This window comes from Tinamus guttatus, unplaced genomic scaffold (genome assembly GCF_059628265.1).
Source record: "Tinamus guttatus ecotype Peru unplaced genomic scaffold, ASM5962826v1 Tinamus_guttatus_pri_ptg000563l, whole genome shotgun sequence".
Taxonomy (NCBI): domain Eukaryota; kingdom Metazoa; phylum Chordata; class Aves; order Tinamiformes; family Tinamidae; genus Tinamus; species Tinamus guttatus.
This window is the reverse complement of record NW_028289097.1, coordinates 825,861-845,000: the sequence shown is the minus strand read 5'-3', so window position 1 is coordinate 845,000 and position 19,140 is coordinate 825,861. Positions and strand designations below refer to the sequence as shown.

The 19,140-nt window shown below is 44.5% G+C and overlaps 1 protein-coding gene across 1 annotated transcript in view; it reads left to right on the top strand.

Annotated features, from left to right (window-relative positions):
* The window catches only part of LOC104576325 (tubulin alpha-1C chain), a 9,083-nt gene extending 719 nt beyond the window's left edge, over nt 1-8,364 (top strand). Inside the window, exons 2-5 of the mRNA XM_088534513.1 lie at nt 2,691-2,913; nt 5,776-5,924; nt 7,064-7,744; nt 7,972-8,364. Of these exons, the coding sequence (XP_088390639.1) occupies nt 2,691-2,913; nt 5,776-5,924; nt 7,064-7,744; nt 7,972-8,265 (1,347 nt within the window). The 3' untranslated portion in view covers nt 8,266-8,364. The remainder of the gene's footprint in view (nt 1-2,690; nt 2,914-5,775; nt 5,925-7,063; nt 7,745-7,971) is intronic.
* Nucleotides 8,365-19,140: the final 10,776 nt, after the last annotated feature.

Genomic DNA, 19,140 nt, shown 5'->3' with positions numbered 1-19,140 from the left:
CTCTGGGACGTGCACAAGGTGCTGGGGGCGTCAGAAGCTCCTGTAGAACTAAAATGTTTCTGTGTAATTGCCTAATGCACTGAACACAAGTCGTGAGGGTTTTGGAGGGAAATGTGCTTGCCTTGTTCTTAATCCTTCATGGGGAGCTGTTTATGGCCACACTTTTAAATTAAGCCAGATCAGAATGACTGTAGTCACTTTGTGTGGCTGCAGTTCCCAAATACTGTGTCTGATGCAGCTTCCCACCTCATCCACCACCAGATCCACTGCAAGGGGCGAGGGGATTCCCAGGAAAACCCCTGCCTAGGACTTGGCCTAAGCCACTGCTGCCCTCATGGAAGGGAAGAGCTTGACTTTTCCTAGCAATATGTTGAAGCACAGAATTAGTTTGTGAGGAGTGGGAAGGGGCTGCTTTAGCATTTTGATTTAGGATTTCTTTGGTCCTGACTTGCAGCTGGAGCTCTCAGCAGTCCTGGGTGCAGTGTCTGTTTGACCCCTCTCTGCTGGGAACCCTCCACTTGCAAATACCTATGGGCACAGAGCTGTAATGAGAGGGGCAGTTGTTTGGTGATTGGCTCTAGGACTTAGAGATTATAATTTGAGGGCTCAGATTTTGTTTACTGTTTCAGGTACTTTTCCAAGCTTAATTTACACTGAAGTAGTTCTATAGAACAAAATGGGACTATTAAAGATGAGAATGTTTGATTTTGCTTCTCTAAAGAGTTGCTACTAAAGGTACTTTGTAGAATTGCAGGCAAGCAGTTGGGGGACAGCTTGGTCAGGTTGTCTATGGCCTTGTCTAGCCAAGTCTTGGCAAACCTCTGGGGTTGGAGATCCCTCCCCACCTCTCTGGTGACCTGGTCCAGGGCTGCCCCAAGGTGCTGGGGAAGGTTTTGCTGATGTCTGTCCTAACATCCCAGGCCTCTGTTTGTGGTTGTCTCCCTCTTCTCTGACCCCTCTTGATTCATTCAAGGTGGCTTCTTGAACCCCTGTTTTTTCAGCAGAGCTGCTTCACTGCTAATGGCTTCTTAGCTGGTGCTGATGTGTGGAGCTTTTTATCCCAAGCACAGATCTTTGTGTGCTGTCAAGCTGAATGTTTAACACAACATCTGCAGGACCTGGGCTCTTTCATCTGTTGTGTTGAGCAAATGGCATTTTCCTTCCCCCCTGCTTTTTTTCTCTCCCTGCTTTTCTCTCCAAGTTGTGTTCTGACAAATTCTGTGCCTCTACCTCGCTGGGGCAGTGTTGGTCCCCACATACTTCTTCCTTGTGCTCTTTCTCTCATGAAGAGTTTTACAAATGAAACTCATCTTCCTTCAGGGACAGCTCCAGACTAAATAGTGAGGTTTGTATCTGTACCTCTTTTCCCTAAAGAGCCTGATCCATTGCCATGGACTAGCTTCCCTGGAGCAGTACAGACTTGCTGGGCTCTATTTTGAAGCTTTTTCTTGATGCTTTTTCTATGGTGTCTACCCTGGCTATTCAGTTCCCTTCCAGTAACCTGCCAAGCCCAGTCCTCTTGGTCTGGAGTAGCAATATTGGCTTTGCAGAGGGGTAGGTGGTAGCAATTTCAAGGGAGGTGACAGTGGTGAGACTGGTGGCAGGAAGGATGTGGAAGGAGGTTGCTGTTCTGGAAACTCTTGGTGTTGGTGACATTGCCGAGGCGGATGGGGAGCTGTGATACATCTGGTCTCAGCTCTACAGTACTGTGCTTGACAACAGGCAGTGCTGATTGGAATTCCTGTGCATACTTATGTGCCCCTGCTCCCCTGTGTTGGCTATTGATTGGACCAGGCAAATTATAGGGGGCAAATTAATCATACTATCCAAATGTTGGGGTCTGAACATAGTTAAGCTAATGACTTATTCAAAACCATTATATGCTTACTCAAGTGTTCAGCTGTCACTCAGAATGAGAAGTAAATTAGATGTTACATTCTGCAGGTAGACCTGGAGATAGGAGATGGTCGTAGAGCTGTGTATTGGCTTCTTATATTCAAAACACTGGGCTGAAATAAAGAAACTAGGGTTGTGCTCCAGCCATCAGAGGAGACTGAGAGCCATGAACTGATATGAATTGATTCTCCTGCTGACAAGAACTATTTTCTATGCAGCTTAGTTGGCTGTCTAGTGAGATTGAGTTTCCTTTGGTGTTATGGCATTTAGTACTTGCCTACAGCAGTGCATTTTTCATATTTGTGAGGTGCTGTAAGGGTTTAGTTAGGCTGAGACTCATGGAGAATGGCAAAATTCCCTAAAATAATCAAGTAGTTTTTTCTGGCTTTGTGTATATTAAGAACAAAATGGCCCTGGTGTTGCTCCCTCTGGTGGTTCTTGGGGTTTGGATGCTAGGGATGTTTCCTGGTCACTCAGGTGTGGTCAGCACATGTTACAACCACTTGGTGTTGGAAGAGAGAAGTCTCTGAAGGTTTGGGAGGGCTGGTCACACTCTTCTTTGGAAGAAGATATGAACAAGCAGGAAGGAGCTTGTGAGGACCATGTCCAAAACGGTGGAGGTAGATGAGGCCTGAAAGAAGCTTCTGTCACTCTTGTGCTGAATGCTGAGACAGTGAAGCTTAACTCAAGCTTCAATAGCTTGGCACTGTTGGGGCTTTGGGAGTTTTGCTGAACGCTCTCTGAACAGGGAGGCTGCTGTTCCTGCTCGCTGATCTGTTTTCCCTCCTTCACAGCGCGAGTGCATCTCAGTCCACGTTGGGCAGGCCGGCGTGCAGATCGGCAATGCCTGCTGGGAGCTCTACTGCCTGGAGCACGGCATCCAGCCCAACGGGACCATGCCCAGCGACAAGACCATCGGCGGGGGTGACGACTCCTTCAACACCTTCTTCAGTGAGACTGGAGCAGGAAAACATGTCCCTCGTGCTGTGTTTGTGGACCTTGAACCAGCAGTGATAGGTAAATACAATGATCCCCATGAAGGACTGTAGAATGTACCATAAGATTTGTTTAAACTTGGATGTTTTCCTAGTGACACAGCAAACGCTTTGCTTTATGTTCATTGAGATTTTGGCAAATAGTGTGCACTGCAGAACTGGAAAGGACTTAGACATCATCTTCTGCCAACTTATAGTATTAAATGTTTTTTCTGAATTAGCCAATGCTTGCTATTCAAGGAGCTAATGTTAAACTTCTGATGCCATAAAATGTATAGTCAATGGGCACCTTCTGAAAAGAGGCTTTTTAAAATCTACTTTTTAAAAAGATTTTAAAATCTACTTAAGTAGATTTAAAATCTACTTAATGTACCATTAAGTAGATTTCTCTTTGTTCATAGGAATGATTACTTTCCCCAAACTATTTTCTACTCTATAGTGTGAATAGCACTTGCAGAAATGAATCTTCTGAATTTAAGGACCCCTTGGTCTGATTTAAATTGTCTGCTTTTTTCCTTAGCATCATACTCATGTTTTGAACAGTGCACGTTCTTGCATTTCAACTTCCTGTTGCCTGCAAAACAATCAGCTCTTGGCTCTGGCAATGCTGCCTTTTATAGTGTTGAGCCACTTCTGTCCCTGGCTAATCCAGGACATCAGGAATGTGCCCAGCCTGATGGAGCCTTCCATTTCACAAAGACCTTTTCCATTTGTCATCAGTCTGGTCTTTACATGCACACAGACTGATGACAGCAAAGTCATTTTGTTGGAATCAGGTTCATGGGCTTCTTGACTGAAGTGGTGATTCTGCTCTCAGGTCCTGCATTGCCTGTGTTGATAATGTTGCTGTATTTTTCTTTAATGCAAGAAAAAAGTTGTGAAGGGAAGATCAGTGACAACACTTGGGCTGTTCCTATATATCCACAATGAGTCTCTTGACACTTTCCATTGTGATGCCCCAAACTATTTTGTGTGTACTATACACAGTAGGAAATTTCTGTGGGAGAGAACTGTTGGGCAAGTAAAGGGGTGGGAGTGTCGGACCAAGTTTGAAATGACCAAATTGCTCCTGACATTGTTTTTCATGTAGTTTTATATAGTTTCTATAGCTTTCATGAGTCCTCTGACTGTTGCTTCTGCTGCTGCTTGCCAGGTGGTGGCTCTAAGCAACCAGAAGAGGTTGAGAAATGAGGCAAGGGAGAGAGCAGGTGGCAACACTCTCCCCTTGCCTCTAGGGTAATGCTGATGAGCTGTGGGACAAATGGTAAAAAGGGTGTTCCAGGGTTTGCTAATGAGGGAAGCAGAGTATGGGAGATAGGCAAAAGACCTGTCTTACGAAATGCCTGGTAATGCTACAGGAGAGGAGCTCTTAAAAAGGTTGCATTATTTGCCTGTCTGAGGACTAGCCTTTTTTCTTTATTCCTTCCCTGCTTATTTGAGTTATTGGTTTAACTTTCTGGGCTGCTATGATTCTTGCCATATGCATGCAGCATGGCTAGCACTGTGTTTATGGAAAACCTCGTGCATGCATAAGGGATTTCTGAAGCTTCCAGGTAGATGCTGCCCTTAGCAAGAGCCGCAGGTCTGTTCTGTGCGTGCACTGGTTGTGTAGGATGTGCAAAATACCATCCAGCTTCCCACCAAGAAATAGGACTGTTGCATGTCTGAATATTGAACTGTTTTTAAATCTACCCTAATTAGACTTAACAGAAAGGATGGCATTTCCAGAGAAAAACAGGTTCTGGTGTAGATTGTTAGTATCTTCCACCACACTTTCATAATGCAATACTTGAAGGACAAGTCTGAAAGTGTTTCTTCCTCAGAACCATTTGACTTGTGGTATTCCCTCCTCCTGTTGTAGCTGCATACTTTTTCCCTTTTACCCATTGGTCTTCTCCTTTATATCTTAGAATTTTAATGCACAGCACCTTAAACATCTGTATTTTCAGTTCTGCTGGCTTCTCTAAATTACTTGTATTCTGGTGCAGTCTTGGAAACATTTCAGAGTATTGGATTACAGACTGCTGTGATAGCTGGTCAGTGCAAATTGGTTCAAATATCTGCATTTTTAAACTTGTTCTGCTTTAAGTCTTGCTGACTCACTTTCAGATTAAAAACAATATATGCAAAGAAGTGACTTCATCTGTAGCTGATGAAGCTGTCTGCTTTCCACCTGACTTCAATTAAAGTATGTAGTGCTGTATTACCTTATAGCTCAAGAATGGCTTGAGCTAAACCACGGTTGCTGCTGAGTTGTCTTTGTCCCTTTGGCAGGACAGAAATTTATATGTAAATATGTATTTCTGATAGCTAGACCATATCAACAAAACTTTCTCCAAATCTGAGGAGACTAGGTGGATGTTCTGTCATCTTTGTAGTACAGCCATTTCTGTTCATTCTTCTTATAGCAGTGTTTGAACTAGTGGCTACTCTAAAGGGATATCTCCCAATTCCTCTTGAACATTTTCTACTCCTGACAGTACAATTAAGAAATAGAGAAAGGGAGTGATTAAGTGACAGAGGCAGTGACTGCTGCAGAAGCAGAGGCAACAACCTGGAATGCTTGGAAGATAAAAGTGGAAAATTTTTAATCTTATAAAATGGAAACTATGGAAAATGGATTCTGCTGGTACACTTTTAAATTGGTTTAACTTTGTCTAGTTAGAACAATCTGCATTGGATAGGACAGTTTTTAAGGAGTAGCTTGATTTTCTCAGGTATTCAGCATTTACTAGGTATTATATATTTATGTCATATATATGATTAAAGAAATCAAGCTACTTTATATTTCTAGATATGGTTTTGGATACCTTATTCTGATCTCCTCAGAAGTTTGAAAAATATTGAGAAGTATCTTACTATAAAAATTATCTTGTCTCTGCAGATGAAGTTAGGAATGGGACATACAGGCAACTCTTTCATCCTGAACAACTGATATCTGGTAAAGAAGATGCTGCAAATAACTATGCTCGAGGTCATTACACGGTTGGAAAAGAGATCATTGATTTGGTCCTGGAGCGTATCAGGAAACTGGTAAGACTTTTCTGCCCTGAAGGTTGTCAAACAACTACAGCCTGTTTTACAGGATTTGGATGTTGGTTTTTCAAGTACAGGTGTGTAAATTGAGCTCTATTTGCTCAATGCTAGGAGAAGCTGTGGGCTTGTTCTGCATCAGTCTTTACTCTTAGCCAGCTGATAGCACTTGGGTTGCTCCTGTGAGATACGGTTTTCAAATGGCCTAAAATGCTCATGAGACATGCTAAAATTTTTAGCTTCATGTTCAACTTAGTAAAGCTAGGACTGGGTCTGGGAACATAATTCTGGTTTGCATAGGTCCTTCTGGAAAAGGACTGGTCTTTTGCTGAGGCTCTTGAAAGGAAGTTTAAATAGGTGTGTTTCCTTTTGTGGCTTGGACTTTGTATTTCCTTTTATTATAATTGTAATTTTGGGTTTTATTTTATGGTAACAATGGTAGAAAAGAGGAATAAATCCCAGTGAGTTGTGATGTTTTGGGTTCCACAGTTCTTTGAACATCTGGCAAATTTATGAAGGTCTAACTTAGGTCAGAGTTCCTTTTTAGGGCAGCAGTCCTCAGCTGAATACTTTCTGCAAAGTGTTCTCATTGCAGAAGAGAAATCCAGGGCTTGCTTCTGGTGCTTTAATATGAAATACTAATGAATGAATGAAATACTAATGAATATTAATGAAATACTAAAGGAGTCATTGAAATGTGCCTTTTGAAGGGGAAAGCCTGTCTTATACTCAGCATCTGCTTTTAGAGCCAGTGCTCTTGGCAAAGTGCTTTACAGATGAGTCTGAGTAGTCTGTATTCTGAACTGAGAAATGCTGTCCTGTTTTTCAGAAGTTGGCTGTTGTACTCCCTGTCTGTTGGGAATCCAGCTAAGCATCAAGTGGCACTCCTGTCTGGGGAGAATGCAGCTGAGGTTCCTCAGCTAAGAACCACCAGAATGGTGGCAGTGTAACTTTGTCAGCTTGTTTCCCTGAACTCAGTGACACTAGATGAATCAAATTCAGTGTTATTTTCCTGAAGCTTGGTCAGGTTAATATGTCACTTTAGACTTGATTCCTTCATGAGTTTGAGAGGAGCTTGTTCTGAGATCCTGAATGTCTAGGCACAACTGCTCTAACATGTGTTTCTGTTTGATTTTCAGTCTGATCAATGCACTGGCTTGCAAGGTTTCCTGATATTCCACAGTTTTGGGGGAGGCACTGGCTCAGGTTTCACCTCATTGCTGATGGAGCGCCTGTCAGTTGACTATGGAAAAAAGTCAAAGTTGGAATTTGCCATCTACCCTGCACCGCAAGTCTCAACAGCTGTTGTTGAACCCTACAACTCCATCCTGACCACCCACACCACTCTGGAGCATTCCGACTGTGCCTTCATGGTTGACAATGAGGCCATCTATGACATTTGCCGTAGGAATCTGGACATTGAGCGCCCGACCTACACCAATCTCAATCGCCTCATTGGTCAAATAGTCTCATCCATTACTGCTTCCCTCAGATTTGATGGTGCCTTAAATGTGGATCTTACTGAATTTCAAACCAACTTGGTGCCTTACCCTCGTATCCACTTCCCGTTGGTAACGTACTCCCCAATTATTTCAGCAGAGAAAGCCTATCATGAGCAACTCTCTGTGTCTGAGATCACCAACGCTTGCTTTGAGCCATCCAACCAGATGGTGAAGTGTGACCCTCGCCATGGCAAGTACATGGCCTGTTGTATGCTGTACCGTGGAGATGTTGTCCCCAAGGATGTCAATGCTGCTATTGCTGCCATCAAAACCAAGCGCACAATCCAGTTTGTGGACTGGTGCCCTACTGGCTTTAAGGTAAGTCTTGGTTTCATCCCTAAGTCTTAAATGATTTCTTCACTGTTTTTGAGCTTATCAAGTATATTTTATCATTAAGATGTTCTGTCTGTATTTTGGGAGACAGAGGCTTATGTTTTTGTACAGAGTTCTCAGAAATGACAACTGTTCAGCTCCTTGTCTGAAATCTTTGGTTAACCCTTGTCAAATGCTACAAAAACCCAACGACTTTTTTGCTTTTCATGTAGGTTGGCATCAATTACCAGCCCCCAACAGTGGTTCCTGGTGGTGACCTGGCCAAGGTCCAGCGTGCGGTGTGCATGCTGAGCAACACTACAGCCATCGCCGAGGCGTGGGCTCGCCTGGACCACAAGTTTGACCTGATGTATGCGAAACGTGCCTTCGTTCACTGGTATGTTGGAGAAGGGATGGAGGAGGGAGAGTTCTCAGAGGCTCGTGAAGACTTGGCTGCACTTGAGAAGGATTATGAAGAAGTGGGCACAGACTCGATGGATGGAGAAGATGAAGGTGAAGAATATTAAATACAAAAGTGAATCACAGGTCTTTGCTGTTTTACTGCCTTTTCAGCACCAGTGTAAATCATGTCAAAAGATTGGAATAAATTTCTTTAATCAAGGCAATTGCTAGTGTCCAAATGCTATGTATATTCTTTATCTACAAGTAGTCAAGTCAGGCATAATGCTAGAATTTTCTTCTGAGAGACTGCTAAAGAAAATGATGTTACTGTTGGAATAGTTCTTAAGAGTAGCAATTTCTTAAGAGCAAGTAGTAGGCCTTTGACCCCAGAACCTATGATAAAAGCTTTACCACAGTTGTTTTAGAATTTAGAAATTGTAGCTTAATGCAACACTGCTATAATAGCATTTTTTCAGAGCTCTAAATGCAGTGTCACGTAAGAGGCAAAAGGAACTGACCTTCTTACCTTCAAGAAAAGATGAAACACCTCTAAAGCCAAAGGCCACTTAAATTGGTCTTTTCCTATGCTTAGGCTTAGCATGGGCCAGTAATTTGGGAATGCAGTAAGCTAAAGTGGGGAGAGATGCCCAGAAAGGCCGTGCTTGTAGCACAAGGAACCTACCACTTCCCTTGCTGGGGCTCTGCCCTGGTGCCCTGGCCTTGCTCTTGTGCAGGATCCAGGGCCTGTCAGCTTTCTGTGGAACCAGCCTTTGGCCTGAGGCTGCTCTGGAGCAAAACCTTTAGCTTGAACACTAGCTTTCCGTGAGACTGATTCTTGTGGAGCAGCAATTTGTCCATCAAAGGTGCAAATTGAAACCTCCTTTTTTCTTTCTACCTTGCATGTAAGCTGACCTAACATAACTCTGGGTTAATCAGGTTATCTTCAGGCATGGACAGACTCTCTCAAATCTTGTTCAACGTGGTCTGAGTGGGGCTTAGGGGCACGGGACTCGCTGATTTACAAAACAAATGTTGCTATTTATAATTTACTCTTAGAGATAGATGATTCCAAGGAAACTCCCATGGATCCAGAAGTGGAATGGCCAGAGGTAGAGAGAATGCTTGAGTATTTTGAATGTAATTATATAATTCCCAATTCAGATTATAAGAGACTAGACTTCATGAGCCAGAGAATCTTTCAGTCCTTTTATAAAGCTTATTTATGATCTTTCTGATTCAATAGTTGAATCTAATTCAGGCCAAGCTTTGAAGCTTGCTAGTTAATTAAGATGAACATACCTGCTTAGCAGGATTTTATGAAGAATGTCTCAACTTCCCCTCTGTATGGGGAAATCTGCAGCAGGCAGGTAATGTTGCAGTATTTGACTTCAGGTGATAAAATGGGATTCCTTATCCCAAACCTCAGTTCTAGCCATGGTTTGAGTGCGCATGTTCATGTTGGGGCATTGGTTTTAAGTGAGACCACATCAGTTTTCCTGACAGAAGATCTAACAAAATAGTCTGGTTTTATAGAACTGCCTGTGAAAAGCCAAAACTCTGGTGTTCAGTTATGTTGCTTGTGTTCCTGCAGTCATGGGGTCAGTTTACTGCGGACTTGAAATTTATCTGACCATTTTAATATCGTAGGGAGCAATCCTCAGGCTTTATAACCTAGATCAGCTGCTCATTGTCTTGTCAGCTGTGGCCTTGTGCAGAAAATACAGATGTTGCAGTGAAAATAAAGCAATTGTCTCTATTGACAGCCTGGCTAGGGCAGTGAAGGCTCTAAAGAATGGGCTCAGCTGTGATGCTATTGCATCCTCTAAGGTACATTATCAGCATGATGCATCTCATGCCTCCTCCTATTCAGCTTAGCTGAGTGTGCTGGAGGCAAATGATAAACTCACTGAAAATTCAGCTTGTTTTTCAGAGTAGATACTGCCCAAGTAAAAAGTGTTTCAAGTCATGTTGAATAACTTAGGCTTACTAGATGCTTAAGCAAATGTGCTGGATAAACCAAGGGCTGTCACATTTGTTGCAAGTCAGATGGTCTCCGTTTCTCTGAATGGGTTCAGATTTCTCAAGAAATGGTGGTGGCTGTTTGAGAAGTGTATCAAGAAGGCTCCATGCAGGCATCCAGGTCGTGTGTGTGGAGTCTTGCATTAGGGCCCCATGGTTGGTGATGCTGGCACCGTAGCTGCGTTTCAGCCTCGTGCAGGGCTTTGCTGGAGTCTCAGCGCTGACTTGGCTCTCGTGCCTGGAACTTGCCTCGTGTCGAGGCCTGTGTGCAGTTTCCTGCTGATATGGTCTGTGTTCTGTGTTACCCTTATTTAGGGCACTGCTGCTTGTGATGGGCATTCCCTTGTGCTGTGTCGGTGTGTTATGTGGCACCTACAGTGATCAGTTTGGGCAGGAAATGGCACTTCTGTTACAAGGACTGTGCATATTGAATGCTGAGCCCTGAAAAACGTGGCCTCAGCAGGGCAAGGAGTCTCATCCAAAGCAGGTGTTGGGATGTTTGATGCAGTATGTGCTTAATTTTTAAAGGTAACATGGAATGCTACTTTAAGAAGATGGTAAACTCAAACACACTTCTTGGAAGAGTAAAAGACTTTCAGATGCTGTTATCTGTTAGCACTGGGCTGATGCTGAAAGTAAACTGCATTCATAGGCTGCATCAAACCCAAATCTTCTTAATATGAAGAAACTCATTGCAGTAGCTAGTGAGCAGTTAACTGTCAGTGTGGGCATATGCTCAGCAAGCCAAGATAAGGCTGTTTTTCTCAACCATGAAGCCAAGATAATTACAGCAGGAAAATCTTGCTAAAACTGATCTTGCTTCAACCAGCTGCTGAAATCCTTAAACATATTATTAATTGCAGGCTGTGGGATTGAACTAATGGAGGGGTGGTTCATCCTGGTTTCCGAAGTGTAGAGGGGTTTCTCTGCTGAGTTATACTAAGCATAAGGCCAAGTACCTGAAGGTAATGGAAGCTGAGATTTCCAGCTTCCAAGAAAATAGTTTCTTTGCACTATGTAGCAAAAATCTTTAATTCTAAACTACATTCCTGTTTTAATTAGTAAAATCTGCATACTTCTGCTTTGGGAATGATGGTGCCTGTTTGCAGTGGCATTATCTAGAGGCACCTAAATATATCTTCACCTGGGCAGTGACACAGCTTTCTTCCAGAGTGAAGTTGGCAGTTGATAGTCATCACCTGATACACAATAACTGCTCTGATTCACTCTGTGGAGGTGGAGGAAGTGAGCTGGTGGAGATTTGCCCATCTTATCTGGAAAGATCTGTTCTCGGATCCTCGTGGTGCCCTTCCAAGGGAATGCTGCGCTCCAGAGCCTGCTGATTTCCACCCACCCGGCGCTCTGAGTAAGCGATATGGGTATCTGCTAATGCTCCTAATTACTGTAGTAAGCATGCCACAGTAATTGATATGACGATCCTCTGGAGGTCCATTTTAGCTTTATGAACAGTGCAAGCACACAGGCTGTCACCACCTTTCTGCAGAGCAAACATTTACCAAAATCAAGTTCCGAAGGTGCTGGTAAGCACCAACTTGTTTTGTTTTAGCAGAGCAGAGCTCTTTGGAATAAGAAATAAACAAGGTTTTAAGTAAGTGTGAATGTGTAAAAAGGTAGGGCATCTCCATTATTTCAGGCAAAAAGTAGAGGTAAGATAGCAAATCATACTGCTTTTTAGCAGTGTTAGAAGAAAATGAAAAGTGGTACTTGGAATAAATGATAATACGACTTAGTGTTTAAAAACTGGCTTTGCCCTCAGCCCTTCTGCCCAATGTAATAGTAGAGAGTGATAGTTGGAGAATGGTGTGTGGGTTCATTACTTTGCTAATTTCACTAATCCTTGGGAAATCATTTTTATTAGGAGCTGCTTTTGGAAGTGGAGTGGGGTTTTTTTGTATTTGTGGGTTCAGAACCCAGACTGAGCTTATAAAAGCTCCAACAGCTCCAGAACTATTTCCTGTCGTGTGGCAGGACTTCACCAGAAGTGCCCTAGGTATTTTCTGTGTGTATTGGCAAGGTGATAATGATTAATCCCTTCCCTGTAGCTCAACCTGAACTACAGGAAAGACGAGTGATGTATCTCTTGGAGCATACAGAGACTTTTCATCCAAGAGTTGGGCAAGGTGCTTAAAGGTTTGGAGTCACAGCTGGAATGAGAACATGATGAAGTGGAAGAAATTAGTGCTCTGAAGGTATTGTCAGTGCTGGCTGACAGGAGATCAGGGAACACCAGGAAACTAAATAGCAGAAAAGGAGAAAAGTCAGAAGCCTTCTATGGAGTTTTGTAGTAAGCTGGGTTAAAACGTGCCCTTAATCTTTTGGATGCTGCGTGCCTGTCTGTTGGCTTTCTGAAGAGCCTACTTTACAGAGCCTCCCCCAACATAAAACATCTCTTCTTGCAAAGATTTCTTAGAGATTTTTAGTTATTGTGATACTGTTTTTTTCAGTGCAAACTTGTAAAATGTGCAGTCATTTTGGGAAGCAAAAAAAAAACATTTACCATAAAAAACATAGTATTTTGAGCTTTTTGTCTGATCTGCCTGTCCAGATAGATTCCTCAGCGCTGAGTGGATTTGTATTGCAGATAAGCAGCCACGGCACCTCCATAGCTTCTCTGAAGCACTAATTTGGTTTCTCTGGCCAAGCAACTGGAGTGCTTGGGGAAAGACAGCTGAATCCTTCAAGTGTATGGTGGAAAACATTGTCTGTAAATGCTAAAGGTGTGAGGGATCTAGAAAACATTGCAAAAATATTAGGGGAAGACTTCTAAGATGTAACATAGTTGAGTAGAAGTGTGAATGGAAACTTAAGACTATTTTTCTTTTCAGAAAGAGGAAATACATCGTTTCTTTAAAGTGTACTGAAGTAATCTAGCCATACTAAGTAAGCTCAGTTCTATTTTAAGGTCTACCACAGGCTTCCTATGTGGTACTGGTGAGTGTTTGAGCTAGCATCAGTTTTGTCCCAATATGTGCAACCGTTCCAGCTGCACGTGGTGTTATCTTGGCTGTGTAATTAAGGTGGTTTTACAAAGAAAGTAGATCTTTGTGTGGGTGAAGGAGCACTAAAGTGGATGGGAAGGGGCAGCTTTAGGGACTGAGTGAAGAAATACAAGAGTTTAAGGTTTTCTCTGTGGTTTTCAAACAGTAGAAGGGAAGTCTTGATCCATAGACAGTAGCACTTGAATACTGTGTAGGAGCAAGGCTGGAATCAGGTGATCATGGAAAAATGGAAAGTTTTTTTCAGCATAACTTCAGATTTGAGGAATTTTTTCTACTGTAGATGTTAGTTTTAGATGAGTTGTCCTCAATAAGGGCCTGTTGAAAGTCTAAGGTGTCAAGTCTGGAAAGAAACATTTAACTCTTAGAAACCTGAGTTGGGACAAATGAGTCCTTGTATGGCCTTTCTCGATGTTTTTACAGTGCTGTTTCAGTCTGTTATTTCTGTGAATTTCTTTATATCAGCTCTCTGCAAGGCCACTGGCTGTCAATCTGCTTGCTGAAATACCTTTTTCCGAGACCGCTGTGCGAGGAACTTGTTGTAATGCTTCACATTGGGAACAAATTCCAAGCAACGATCCGGATAAAGGCTGCCAAGACCTTAAATGCATCCACATTACGTTTGCTTTTGTCAGAACTGTATGGCTGAAGCTGCCAGATGCATTTCATAGTCTTACATCATTACCAGTTGCAAAAGCCACTTTTCAGTCAGTTATACTGAGACCTGAGCGCTTTGTGGCTTTTCAGTTATTTCAGAATCCAGTTTCAAGCCAGCCTTGGGTGAACATTGCTGCCCCCATCATTTCAGAGATGCTGATGTGCTGGGTTTAGCCTGTCTTTTTATTTTTCCAGCAGTTTTGGTGTTGATCATGTACAGTTCTGCCTGCAGCTTTGGCAGCTAGTGCAGGACTGCTTTCAGCTGTGCTGTTTGAATGTCCATGGTGGCTGTTGAGATGGTCTGAACCACTCTTACCTGTTGGCTATCGCTGTCCCATCTTTCCCACCTTGCACCCCTTCTTGCACTGGGTTTTCTGTTAAACCAATAAGAAAAAATCCTTCTCTCATGAGCTACGATGGTTTGGGAGCAGCCGAGTGCCAGAGCCAGGCCGGGGAAGCAGCTCCTGCCTCCTGCAGACAGGGCGGCTTCGCCTGCCCGACCAGACCGTTCACTGCTGACTTGGCCAAAGCTGCTGCTGCCTCCGTTCTTCAACTCACACTTGTGTTTATGGAAGGCAGAGGCATGTGTGGAAGTGTCCCAGTCACGTCTTGGGCTGTATCATAAAGATTTTCTGCAAATGGTTTTGAAGAACGGTGTAATGTCTTGCAGCAGGCACATAAGGCGACCAGAAACGGAGGGTTTCCTTTTCCAAGACTTCCCTGGTAATTCAGGCAATAGTTGCTGGTACTTCTGTGTAAAGTACTCCGCTGTTTCTTGTTTTATCTTTTTTTTTGCTCTGTGTTTAGTGTTGATCTTCCTCTGCCTCTGTTTTCCAGTCCTGTCTGCTGCTTTGCTTGTTCCCTGCTCTTGCAGATATCAACAGCGCGTTCAGGTTCCAGCTTTGTCTGCTGCAGCATATGTGCGCTGGCTTCGTTATCTCCAGTGCCAACGAGTGTTTAGTGCCTGGTAAATGTGTCTGTGTGTAGTTACATGGGCTCGATGGGGCTGAGTGGGGCAGCTTGACTGCATATTGCCTTAGACTTTTTTTACTTTTGATCTATATATTAAATACTTTCCTATGTGGTTATAATGAAATACTTATAAGGCATTTAAGATTTGATACAACCCATTTTTTTTTGCTAACTCTACGTGCCTTCTGATCACCACTGTGCTTAGACAGGTCTTGCATTTCTATGGAAAAGATACTCTAAATTCAGCAGGGGATTTTTAAATTCTTGCTTCTTTTTTAGTCCTGTATATGCAGCTCCAGAGATGAACACACGTCTGGTTTTCCAGGGAGCTCCAGTTGCAGGAGCCATTTGAGAATCTCCCAGAATCATAGAATGCTTAAGGCTGGAAGGGATCTCACTGATTTCTGTCTCTTTGGGGAGTTTATTGATTCTTAAACTACCAAATTCCTTCCATGGCAGGGTTATTTAATCATATCCTTTTCTCTTTGAATTACTTTTTTCCCTAGCTTATGCTGGGGGAAAACTTATGCACCTTCTGCCATATTCTCCACCATTTTATTTCCCGTGATTTCCTACCACCCTTCCTTTGCGAACATTGTCTTCTGGATTCAGCCTGAAACAGTGTCTTATCTGCTGTATTTCATATAGGTTCTCCAATGTACCTGAGCAATCTTTATTTCCATGTTTAAATCCCCTCTATAACCAGTTTTTCCTGGGATTTTTGTGCATGGTAGCAGTTCAAAACTCAACCTTTTTGTTTTAATCCTGTTTTTCCACCTTGTCTCTCCAGCCTTGGGCTATAATTTTAGGTGTCTCATGAGGGCTTAGATGATTTTGCCCATTTTGAAACCCAGATCGTAGCTTGTTGGTGGCTTTGAGGATTTGAGTAGTAGCTGCTATTTGAACTAGGCCTGTGAATACAACCCGATTGCAGCTGTAGGTTAGCCAGGCACATGGTAACTAAATCCTCAGCTGTTGCACAAGGTCTCGAAGTCTCCTTACTGCCCCTTTCATATCATCCTTGGTGCGTGAGGCTAAAACATGAATCCTGGTGCATCTCTTGGCCTCCCTTTGGGGAAAGGGGGTGCACTCAGCTGTAGCAAAGAGATTCCACAAGGGAAAATATTAATTAAACATTTGCAAGATCAGTTTCAGTCCTTGCAGGGCTGTGCGGTGCCGCTGAACTGCAGTGTAGAGGGCAGCGGTTCTGCCTGTGCCGTGGGGGGTGTCTGCACCGCGGGGCCGCCTGTCGCTGCCGCTCCCGCTCACCCCGTGCGGAAACCGCAGGCGCTTGAGGTTGTTCGGAGAACGCGGCTGTGACGGTGCTTTCCATGCCCCTGGACGCAGCAAAGGGACCACGGTCGGGGAAGCTGCATCTTAATTTCTGCAGTATTTTTCTTAAGGGGGGAAAAAATAAAAGGCTTTACAGTTCTATGCACTGCAGCAGGCCGCATTCCTCAGCCTTGAGCTGCCCCTTTCTGTGCGGGCAGGGCTTCGTAGGTGGGGTTTATTTCTCTAAGCACAGATGTCTAGAGTTGAATTAGTCACCCAAAGCTCCTTTTACAGTCAATGCAGAGAAATAAAGGGGTTTTAGAGTGGAAATAACTCTGACCTATTTTTAGGCACTTGCCTTAAGATACAAGTGAGCTGGGCCAAGCCTGACTAGTGTAATGTTCAGGAGTGCCACCCTTCATGTGTGTCCTGCCTGGAAGCAGAGCGTGTCCCGGGCTGCTATGGGCACCCCGAGGAGCCGGGAGGTGTGACTGGACCTGCTGCCTGTGAGTCAGCAGCTCTGCGGGACCAGCTCTGCCTTCCCAGCACTCCCAAAGGCGGTGGCTTCCTTATCCCTGCTCCTGTGATAGCCTGGCCCAGGCTTTGGAGCAAGACCTTGCTTGGCCTTTAATAGCAGCTAATGATAGGGTAGGGGACTTTAGCTGATTGATAAAATCAAGTGCTGAAGGCAGTTGCCCAACTGCAAAGCACTTTCCCTGTTTGAGCAGAGGCAGGCTCGTTCTCCACGTGCTCACCAGCTGTTTTTACCTGCCTGTTGACACAGTCCCCACCAGGAGCTGTGTGCAGCTGTGGGACTTCCGTCCTTGGTCAGCCAGGCTCAGCTCTAGCCCACAAACAAAGCTCAGATTTCCTGCCTACCCCCGAGCACGGCCCCTCTGCAGGGTTTCCTGTAGCCGACACGTTTTGCTGGCAGCCTGAGGAGCCGAGAGCGCGCGGCGGCGGCGAAGCCCTCCCCGCAACGCGGAAATCGCGCACCAGCACGAAGCGGGAATGGGGCACGCGCCAGAGCCGCGCGTGGAGCTCGGCTGGGCAGGAAACACAAGGAGCAGAACAGCTGTTTACTGCAACCCCTTCAAATGTGCCAGCAAAGGGCATCTCATCTTCCATCTTCATAGACTTTGGTATTAACATGCTCTGGGTGACCCTGCGTGTGCGGGGGGTTGGACTGGATGGCCTCTGGAGGTCCCTTCCAACCTTAAGCATTCTGTGAATCTGTGACTGTACCTAATTCTCCATCTAGGGGTGCTTCCTTTGAGACTTGGACACTGAATTGGCCAAGATGCAATGGGAGATGGTCCAGGTCCTCATCAATGACCACAAGATGGAAGCTGTACTTACGAAGTGTCCATAACCTGGTATTGAGAAGCTTCCCGTATTTCTAACCAGGAGCCCTGGGCAGCAGCAGCTAGATGCTATAATAGTCCCTTCTCTCAGCAAGGACCAATGTGCACCACCATCCCTGGGTGCAGCGGGTGCTTTCTGCAGTGCTAGGACCTCTTCTCATCTTGGTGATGAAATCCAAATGGCTTTGCAGGTTCTTGCAGGCTGTTGGATTGTTTGCCCAGGAAAACTGGTTTGGTCTGTCATAGATTCTGCTTACTAAATCTGTTCCCAGGAACCTATTTTCTTAAAGAGCTGAGAGCCTCAGCACATTTCCCTCCCTGCCCTATATTGTTTTCTTCTAAACACATAGTATTTTAATTAGGCCAAACTCTCTGCTGATGAAATAAGTGCTTTGGCTCCGATGGAGTTTCACTTATGACACAAATGTGACTATGAACTCCATATGTGGTATTGAGCCTATGTGGACAACGTGGTCTCAAATTGTGAGCTGCACTCCCAGGGCCAGGATCTACTCCAGCTTCTGAGCAGCTCTGGAGTGAAGGTTGATGTTGGCATTTCTCCTTAGACTGGCTGGTCACTGAGCCTCTGGGCCCTTTCAAAGTCTCTTGGCTTTTTCATTGTCCAAAATGCAGGCAGCTCCTTGCTCGGATGCCCGGGGTTTGGGCTTTCCTAAAGCTCATCCAAGTTTGCAGTGGTCCTTGTTCCAGGCGAGCACAACCAGAGCTCAGTGGATGCCAGAAGAGCTGGTTGCAATTAGCGCCTTAGCTGAACTGCACAACCCAAATGGACTTGGAGCTGCTGGGGTCCTCCTGAGTGAAGCCCAGGGCCTTGCCAGCTCTTCCCCTCCAAGGCTGCCCATTCTGCCTATGTTGAAATGGTTTATGAAGGAAGCGGTGCTGAGGCAGAATGGGAAGGGAGACTCTGCATTAGAGAAGTGTGAGGAAGAGTTTTGGATAGGTCCTCAGCGCAGAGCTTGGATAATCAGGCGCAGAAAGGCCCCTGAGTGAGAATGGGGGAGTTATGTGAGGAAGCCCCTGTCCTGGGGAAAGCAGTACGCAGAGCTTCCCATCACTTAGCCCTGATGCTCCCCACCTTGGGCCAGCTTGATCCCTTACTTGGTATCTCCTCCAGGTCTTTGCCAAGACAGCAGCTGCCAGCTCTCTTGGGTGTAACTGCAGCAAATGGGAATTTCTGCTTACTGGGAACATATAGAGCAGGCTCAAAGCAAGCCCATCTAAGGAGGTTTTAATTAATGAAATTGTCAACTGAACCATAAAGGAGGTATGTCTGCATTCTCATTCTAATTGAGTAAAATCTGCTTTGCTTTCTGCAATTTGTGCTTCTGCAGTTCTTGGGAAATTCAGCACAGAATCAAGAACCATTGGTTTCCAAGCCAAAAATGCCCCATTAATCCCCAGAATACAACTAATGCTAAGCAGATGTCTCAGCACAAGCAGGATGCCAGAGAAGGCAGCGTGCAAAAGTGAATGTCTGAGCTGATGCATTTGCATCAGCAGGCAGCAAGGTGGGAAGCCAGGTATGATGCTTGAAGGAGGATACACAGACGCTCCAGGGCTTAGCATTTACCTTCAGGAAGCGCCATCACGCCATGCAGACTTGAATCACCTCATCTGTTCTTCTAGGAGCTTGCGTTTTATCCTGGGGTCAACTCTTGCTACACGGATCTCAAGATGAGTA